Here is a 9706-nt window from a genome sequence, read left to right as displayed (position 1 = left end):
GTCACATCAATCGAACACTGATTCGAAATCTAGATGATGGATGATTTGCATAGGCTAAACCTTGTGATTTCACCCCAAAAGAATCCTAATTAACATCCATGAAAATTCAATGGTGATGATAAGTATCGTGAACGGAATGGATGCATTTCGTGCCGGTTTCTGCGTAAGGATAGCATAGGTTCACGTCTATTCAGCGTGGAAATTAAATTTCAGCCAGCTGATATGCGTAACTACTGACATATGCTATAATCCGCTTACCAAAGGCACGTGACCTGAAACCAGAGCAACGATCTGACAAAAGTAGCAAAACCAAACCTTTAACAATGCTGAAACAATCGTATAGCTTCCGTCCATAATAAAACATATTGCATTGCATTTCCATTACAATCGTGTGTTTCTGCTCTGTACATTCATTAATACTGCACCATTGAAAATCATCCGCAGTTTATCCGCGATTACAGGAACAAAAGTAGCCTAGGCCCTAGATAGCCTGGCAGCCTAAAGCCTGATATCCTTTGGGTGAAGATTGCCAATGTGATAAGAAACAGGTCGCGAACTCAATTGGCTAACCTTTTATTATTCAAAGGAATCTGCACCGCAATCATGGAACTAACCATGATTTTCCACAGTCTGAATGATCTCTTCAACCATTATTTAAGTTTGATGTTAGTGAGTATCATATTTAGTTTTGTCGATACGGTGTCCCTTTTATTATTGTAAAAATAAAATCAAACGATCAAAGGTCAATAGAAATTATTAAACCTAAATTAGAACCCTAAATAAAATATTTTTGGATTTCCATCAATCATTTTCATTGAGAAATCTGTATTAAATCGAATAAAATAGCTGGCTATTTCACTGAAGGAAAAAATGAAATATGTATTGTGGAATGTAAAATTGCAGCGGCTAACAGAGTGCAGAGTGCAAACGATCCAATTTTTTTTTTTGGGGGGGGGCGAACTCGAAGGGGCCCAAGATTATTTCGTGAATTGACATAAATCATGGGGTATCATTTTTGAACATTTATGCAACTTTTTCAATTCCTGGTCATATTGACCGATTTTATCACAGATTACAATTACATAAAATGTTCGTGCTTCGCGCGGTCAGGTGATACAAGCTGGCTCACTAAACAGCAGAATAAATTGATGTTGATAGTGCGTGATGGGGGGGGGGGGGGTCTGGGGGTCGACGTCCTCTAGTAGTTTCCTTTATCACCCAATATGGGGGAACCAAGACCAACGTTGTTTTGGGGCTGATGAAGTGCTGTTACGGCCCTGTTTGTATGTGTGTGTGTGTGTTCGCGGGGGATCAGTGCCTCACCGTACACCCACCTCACGGCAACTCACTGCATCAACATGATGGGTTGTGGAATCTCGATGTCCTGCTCTGGCCCTGCGACGTTTTACACTTATTGAGAAAGGCGAACGATTCACACTGTTACCTGATTGTAAAAATAGTTTCTGTTGTGGTATTCACGTTGTTTTTCGGATACGATGGTAGATTACATCGGGCCGATATTCTTTATTATGATCCGTATCTTCCGACCAGGGCCGTAACAGCACTTCGTCAGCCCCCCCCCCCCAAAAACTTTGGTCTTGGGCCCCCCATAGTGTTATAGATCGAACGTCTGGGGGGCTTCGCCCCCCAGACCCCCCTCCGGCGATACACTGTTTACCACTATTCATCATATTCATTGGGAGTTTCTTTAGTGAGTCAGCTTTTGTGGCCGAAGCGCGCAAAAATTCTAGAATTCATGATTTCATCGGTCAGTATGATCGGGAATTGCATACATTGTTATCAATTTTTATCTTCTCTCTGCTCACGTAATCAGATTTGCCGGTAGAACTGAGTGAGGTGTGTTTAAAAAGGTAGGACCACTCAATAATAATTAAACATCTTCGGGCGTATACCCGTTGGCAGGAACAAAACAGCACCTCGTCAGGCCCCCCAAAACGTGGGTCTTGGGCTCCCATAGGGTGATAAAACGACCCCCTCCATCACATTGTTCGCGTTTGTCACGAAATTATCCGTACTGTATAGTGAGCCAGCGCGAAGCGCGAAAATTTTCGATAATTTATGATAAAATCGGTCAATCAGATCGGCGACTGCATATATAATATGCTATCAATATATTGTCCTCTCTACTCACGTAATCTGATTTGCCGGTAGAGCTGAGTGAGGTGTGTTTGAAAAGGTAGGGCCACTCAATAATAATTAAACATCTTCGGGCGTATACCCGTTGGCAGGAACGAAACAGCACCTCGTCAGGCCCCCAAAACGTGGGTGTTGGGCTCCCATAGGGGAATAAAAGCACCCCCCTCATCACGTTGTTCGCGTTTGTCACGAAATTACCCGTACGGTATTGAGAACCAGCGCGAAGCGCGAAAATTTTCGATAATTTATGATAAAATCGGTAAATCAGATCGGCGACTGCATATATAATATGCTATCAATTTATTGTCCTCTCTACTCACGTAATTAGATTTACCGGTAGAGCTGAGTGAAGTGTCTTGAAAACGGGGAGGGGGGGCGTAAATAATGATTAAACATCTTCGGGTGGGCGGAACCGTTGATATGACTTCGTTACATGATGTTATTTCGTGACTTCAAGTCTGCTATATCAAAAAATATAGAACCGCCCAAACGTAGGCTTCTAAACTAAGAGAAGCACACGATTTAAAATTGGTATTTCTGCACTGGCATAAAATTTTTCCCAGCGGGATGGTATTTGTCTTGTGAGGTTCAGACTGCAAAGACAGAAACATTCGGCGCCAGTCATTTAGGCGCCTATGGACAAATTAACCTATATGTATTTTGTATATATAGCGAAGTCTTTGATCTGCATAAGGGCATAGACCTTTTCGGCCAAGCTTTTCTCGCTGCCAATCGTTCTGGCAGACTTCTTGGAGTCGCATGTTATATGGCCTAAAACTTGATTGTATGTCTTGGTGGGTCGTGGTGCGGTAATGGCCCAATACCCAACAGGAATGATACACGGCTACGTGAATTCGCGCGCAGCGCGAAAAATTTTTGAAAAATTGCATAAATTTTCAAAAAATACTCTATGATTTTTGCTAATTCACGAAATAATTTGGGGCCCCCGTCGAGCTCGGGCCCCCCCAATTGGGGGGTTTGGGGTGCGGCAGTTACGGTGCTGCTTCCGACTTATAGTACGGCCCACCGCTTAAGCCGATCGGATGGAGGAGCATGTTCATTTTCGACAATCGTTTAATTTTCAGAATTATGGCCATTGACGTAGCGAGCATGAACATTTGAGAGACGCAATTGATTCGAGTTAAAAATGTTCCAACTACTACTCGGTGTCATGGTTCATTATGATACGTAGTATATATAAAAGTGCTCTTCGCCCATGACTACGCTGGTGGAATCCAATTCCGATTCATAAACGTTTCAAAATTAGAAAAAAATGAGACGTTGAGCACATTAATTCTTATACATGCGGCGAACGCGGAAGACACTTCCGCAAGAAAACACTGTAATCGTCCCTATCGTGTAAGTTGAGTATTATCCTGCTACAAAAGTGTTCGATGGTTTTTCTTTTAGATTTTTCAAAGTAGTTGGTGTGGGTCAATGAATTCGAATCAATCGGAAATGTAAATGCCCTCTCATTCATCAATTGGAGTGGTAACAACTAACACCTTCCTTATGTATTTTTCTCGTCGCATAGCACAGCGTTAAATGTAATTATTAATATTAATATTATTTGTATTGTCAAAAGTAGTATAGGCCTAGTGACGCTCATAAGGAACCGACCGACATAAGGAACCGACATAAGGAACCGGGGCGCCACGGTCCGGTAATTACCTTCTGGTATGAGCGACTCCGGGACATAATTTAACTTTTACTGTACGAGTAGCGTTATATATAAGCATCCTGAGTAAGTGTTGTACTTTCGTAGTTTGGTATGGCAAGCTGCTTGCGAAATGCTGACTGCGATTTTCGTTGTTTGATCAAAGTGACCTTGCCTCTCTCCTTGTTGTCGCTTAAGCACGCGTTTCGAATCTCATAGTCATGATTCAGTTTCGAACCTACGGTAAATTCTATGCTCCGTAACCTACCTTATGACGTCCGAAATTCGGGAGCATTTCATGGCTCGGAAAATGGGATTACCGTGTAAAATATAGTACGCATAATTCATATCAAATAGACCCCTCTATAACGACACGAAATATTGCATGAAATTTCCATTGTTATAATGGGCATATATTATAACGTACGCTACTGTTATAAGTTCAAGTGAAATATACACAACGAATAGAGTTAGCACAATTAGAACATATAAACGTAATATCGACGGAAATAAATGTAGTAGTCATGCGATATCGGAACAAGCTTCGCCTTCAAACAACCTGAATATAATTTACACGATTTTGCATAATCCAGCCAAGGATTCAGTAGTCTTATATGAATTGTTAATAAATTAAAGGATTTTGCATAGGCGGTAACACGCTTACACCCAACACGTAATTAAGGAACGAAAACAAAAGCACTGTTTGCTCGTTACAGATAAATGTGCTTTTAGGGGAAGTGCATTATGATTAGGTTCGAACTCGAGCATGAAACTATGTAAGGGTCCGTGAAAACTAAACCTACAATTCCGTTGATCTTGTATCTTGTTGTGAGTCTCGTGGAATCCAAAAGATGGCTTTCCATCCACAGCATCCCCTCTGCTGATTTTCGTGTGCCATGTCGTACGGATTTTCATCCCTCGGGTCATCGGCTTTGTTGCGTCTTTGTTGAGCCTTAACTTTGAACACTCGTCGCCAGGGGAACCAGGGTGATTTGACACCGTTTTCTTCAACATCATCGTCCATCTCACGGTCATTCATGTCCGATTCCTGAACCATGAGAATGGCACTCCAGCAGGAAAAGCAGCGCGATGAATTCAATTCGTTTCGAGTTGTCACGTCGAGTTTGGCGTACCAGTGGTTCTGATGACACGTTCGTTTCGATATGAAGAGAAAATCATATATTTTCATTCTAATACAGACAAGTTATTTTCAATATAGGTCGGACACGCTTGTGATTTACACATGATTTGTTGCTAACAAAAATGTGATGACGAACTGACCATGATATTCGATTCACTGAATTATCTATCCAATTTTACACAAAAATTAATCTCCATAATAGTATATATGTTGAATATATCAACCTGATTGTTGATGCGATCACTTAACTATTCCTAGCATGCAAAGCGCATGCAAAGCGCATGCAAAGCGCATGCATTTCATTGTGGTATAGGTAGGCTGTGACGTTAACCTATTTAAGGGTGGCAGCATACAGCCCGTGACGGGACTTCGAGCGGCTAGCAGACAGTTTCTGGTCTTACATGATAATGTGGCCCTCGGTAACAGCTTGCCGCAATCCCACACTACTTGCTAACTACGTTAAATTGTGGTGACTGTTGCATAGGTTATGCTTTAGTATTTTGTTTTCTTTGAATTTTTGATTTCGTATTCAAGTCTCGTGACAATCATGTTATGTGTTCCGTCACGAAACGCCTTTGCATTCCTGGAATATGGCCACGAAACTACCTGTTCTGTTCTGTTCATGTCAACATACACTCGCGAGCAATCATTTTCGACCATGTACAAGACATTAACAAGACAAAGCTGAGTTCCAATCTAACTGATGTTCGCGTGCTTTACGAATGGTTTCTGTACGCTTGGCATCAAGCTCGAGTTTAAAGAACTTGTTGACGACCACAGATGTCTCATTGACTACCCCAGCTATTGAAGTAGATTGCATTATTAAATTAATTGGATACTGTTTTGGTCTCTATGCTATAAACTTGAGGTTTTCATCAAATACGATATCAGTGGGTAAATACGCGATTAAAGGTTTCAGGGATCCGGCTTGCCAAGTACTTCATTTCTCTTTATCAGGCCCGCCGACTAGAGAAGTTGTCCGACCCTGACCTACATTCACTGCGAAATAGGTAACAAGACTGGGTAATTGTATAAGGAATTTGCATCCACTGCAGCTAATATTATGTGAGCTATAACTAATCTTCCGCTACTGAAAGGTTTAGTATTCATGACTACTATACTTCATTGCAATGAAGCGTTCACTTTTACTCACATGATAATTTCATTAAACCATTTCCGTCATGGCGAATGCACGTCATACGATAAATGCGAGTATGATCTAGGTATAATTGTATTCTGCTACACGCTAAATCAATTAGTGATTTGTACTGTGTGTTTGTATGTGTGAAGAATTGTTAGTTAACTATTGTGATTTTTCGTGGTTTATCCCATCCCATGTATATAACGTTATTTAAACTGACATCCAAAACAAAGAGATGATGTTATTGTTGATGTTGATGATCATGATGATCATGATGATGGTGGTGGGGATTAACGTAGACGAAATGGATCAATGTGGTGATGTCTAGTTGGAGTGAAGGTTCGGTTGTAAGAATCTGCATAAGGATTGTGCACGTTGATCTAAAGTGGAAATTGAACTTGAACAAGACAATGTCAATGGCTACGCATATATGTCAGTTTCGGCTTACCACGCGCACATGAGCAATAATCAGACCAATAACGAGAGACAGTAGCAAAACGAATCCTCCCAGAATCCACCACCATTGTAAGGGCGTGGATGTCATCGCATAAGCTGTGAACAAAAATAGGTGGTGCGGGTTGGCTATATCATCAAATTTATTGAAATTATATTTATTAGCCCTATCTATAAAATAGCGGTTCTGAAACTGGTATCCGCGGTCCTGTTGGGGTTCGCGAGACAATATTTTAGGACCACGAAGCAAGTTCCGAAAAATTCAAAGGATCCAAAAAAACATACAAGTGGCAAGATAGTGCAGTGGTATTATCCGCGGCTACAACACCAATGGGTTGCTGCTTCGAGTCCAACCGAGGTCGACTTCATGTTTCCTATACTTAAGTGTTGGAGGTTTATCTAGGCTCCTCCTCACCACCTAATCCGCGTAGGCGGTGCATAACAAAAAGCCTAGAAGTGGGCCGTGCTATAAGTCGGCAATTACGGATTAGAAATGAGGAATATCGACCTGATGCAAATGACCATAGTAGGCGACAAGCACCATGAATACCGCAAAAACAAAGAAACAAATACATACAAATCAATTTTCAATCAAACTCGATGGTGACTCGACATATTGTTAATCAACATAGAGTATTTAGGTGCAGAATTATTCATTTTTACATTTTTGTCGCGCTTCGTGCGCTTCAGTCTCGTTATGCATTTCTTGATTTTATTGTTCCTATGCCCACTCTCGAATAAATACGCATGATTTTGCATAAATAAGTCCACCTGTATTCCCAATTATTAGAGCAGCGCTTGAGGCCACTGCAATACTTTAGTCTATAGGGGTCGCATTTCGGCACCAGGACACGCCGTGACATATATGAAGGTTTGTCCAAACACGCGACTTCACGAGACGTGCACTGCTAGAATGTTCGCAGGCGATAAGCCCGTGACCCAAATTATCATCCCATGTTGTCCGGGAGATTCGATATTGATGTTCATTTGTTCAGACATCGAATTTTTCGCTTAGTTCAGTCTGGTACGTGTGAGCGATTACAATATTTTTCGAGAAGCCACAATCATTACTTGAATTCACGAAATAACAACATGCTTCAACATGGTAGTTATTAATATTGACAAAATGGATTCCTTGACTCTGAAAAGATCGTGATCCACGCAACAGGAAATAACTGCACACTGATTTTTCAGAACACTTATGGTTGATGCTTAGCCTACTAAACCGATTAAAACAAATTGATAAGTCTTGCGTTTGCTGTTAACTATTTCGGCTTGTTCGTGGATCGCGTAATACCGTTTTATAATCTGGTTGATAGAGAATAGTGATGAAATTAGCCATAGGGGTGAAAGGGGCACGGAGGTTTCGTCCCCAAAAGATTGAGCTGATTGTCATATTTGAAGGTCAGGGCCACCGGTTTCAAGAGTGGATTGTTAAAATGAACCAGTTGAATGAGATTCACGATATCAGAGTTGCGTTTTCAAAAACGCAGACAAACATAGCAGAGCTGGTCGCAAGAAAATCGGCTACACCCGTCACATTGACACCATAAAATCAAGCGCAATGTTTTGTGTAGATTTTATAACGGATCGAGAGTCATTCAGAAAATAGCCATGGGGCCGTTTTGTGACTTTATCTGAGAATTTTGATAGCCACTGATCTAGTACTACATTTAAGGCTAATATACGTTGTCAAAAAAATAATAAACCCACTAGTAACTCGTTTTTCCACATATGTGCCGTTGCCTGCATCGTTGGCAGCAGCAATAGAGAATATGTATTCCGTATCAGGCTCCAGGGAATCGAAAGTCAGATTTGTTCCAGTTGTTTCCTGTTGAGAGCAAATTGCAAATGAAGACTGACTACTTATAAGTGATTCCCGATAATGATATATTGAGTAGAAAATGTATTTTTTTCTTCGACGTAGCAACGACATTATACTTGCAACTTTGAGTAATAGGTTTAATATGGACGGTACCGGTATCGTTCTACCGAACCTCGACCATTATAAGGTGGATATACACATGTTGCGAGTGGCATTGTGGGTCCGTACTGATGTATCATGTGGAAGCGAAGTCAGTGACTCAGCGTATGTTTTTCACTTTCTACTTAAAAATAAACACTACAAGATGGAGGTCGCGTGGTTAGGAAGCGAAGACGCGCAGCCGCGGCAGCTAGAGCGTAACGAGGCTTTATGGAAAAACCAGTTACTTGCAGTTCCATACTTTCATTACGGTGACTTACTGAAGAAAATAACTGCGGTCAAAACTGTTTTCCCGATTTTATCTTCAATTATAGACGACATCACTTTTAGAGCGCAGTACCCCTTTAATGTTTCAACAGCACACATTTGGGTCACTCGCAACTGCGCACAATTTACTTTCAAATTATGTGACCAATTCATATTTATCGTTGACATTGTTTACATTTTACTAAAGAGCAGGGAGCTTTCATAAAAAGTACTTGCTGATGGAGTTTGCAGGTCAGACGTATAGAGATTTAATTGGTAACTAAGTGACGAGCTTCCAGGTTCAACGTAATATTGTTGAAATTCGAAGTTAAAACTTCTTTTTGGAGACCGTCAGTGTCGTCTTGAATTAACCCAAATAATGTGACTCATTCTAGCTAGACGGTGTTAGATTATCTTGGTCAACTTTACCTTGTATTGGGGGAAGTTGTTTCCTGATCTTATCCTTTTGTTTATCATTACAGCAAGAGATGCAAGGTATATCTGCGAACCTTTGACTGGTGACCATAAAGCCGTTATCGAGTCGAAAGTTGGTAAGACCGTCACGTTTTCAAGATGTGATGGAACTGAAGGTAAAACAGATACATATTTATTCAATTTCACAGCGCCTATAGTCACATATACTGAAAAACAACCATCATGGTTATTATAACTGTATCACTCACCTGTATGTAATGTTCTACACGTAGTATTTCCAGGCGGTATAGCACAGTAAAGAATGTGCATGCAAAATTCCATGGTATTGCCAGGCTTCAAGTCGGTCGCGTTAAAACTAGATTCAGTGGTGCTGTGGCGATTGAAATATGGGTGAATTGAAACTTATCGCATGTATCTATTAATTAGCAATATATGTATCCTTACAATGAAGGTCAAATTACCGTGACTGGTATTATTTTAGTGAATGCGGTT

General features: G+C 40.8%; 1 protein-coding gene across 1 annotated transcript in view; it reads right to left on the bottom strand.

Moving 5' to 3' along the window:
* Nucleotides 1–4195: 4195 nt before the first annotated feature.
* Nucleotides 4196–9706, bottom strand: part of LOC145447919 (uncharacterized) — a 98596-nt gene continuing 93085 nt past the window's right edge. Inside the window, exons 13-17 of the mRNA XM_080326190.1 lie at nucleotides 9463–9584; nucleotides 9209–9363; nucleotides 8263–8380; nucleotides 6545–6648; nucleotides 4196–4955 (exon numbers count right to left, since the gene is read on the bottom strand). Coding sequence (XP_080182316.1) covers nucleotides 4614–4955; nucleotides 6545–6648; nucleotides 8263–8380; nucleotides 9209–9363; nucleotides 9463–9584 — 841 coding nt within the window. The 3' untranslated portion in view covers nucleotides 4196–4613. The remainder of the gene's footprint in view (nucleotides 4956–6544; nucleotides 6649–8262; nucleotides 8381–9208; nucleotides 9364–9462; nucleotides 9585–9706) is intronic.

The sequence above is a fragment of the Botryllus schlosseri genome, chromosome 10 (genome assembly GCF_051294905.1).
Source record: "Botryllus schlosseri isolate E-star chromosome 10, Bs_hap1, whole genome shotgun sequence".
NCBI classification, from domain to species: Eukaryota; Metazoa; Chordata; class Ascidiacea; order Stolidobranchia; family Styelidae; genus Botryllus; species Botryllus schlosseri.
The sequence above is the reverse complement of the archived record's forward strand: the minus strand, read 5'-3'. Positions and strand labels throughout refer to the sequence as shown.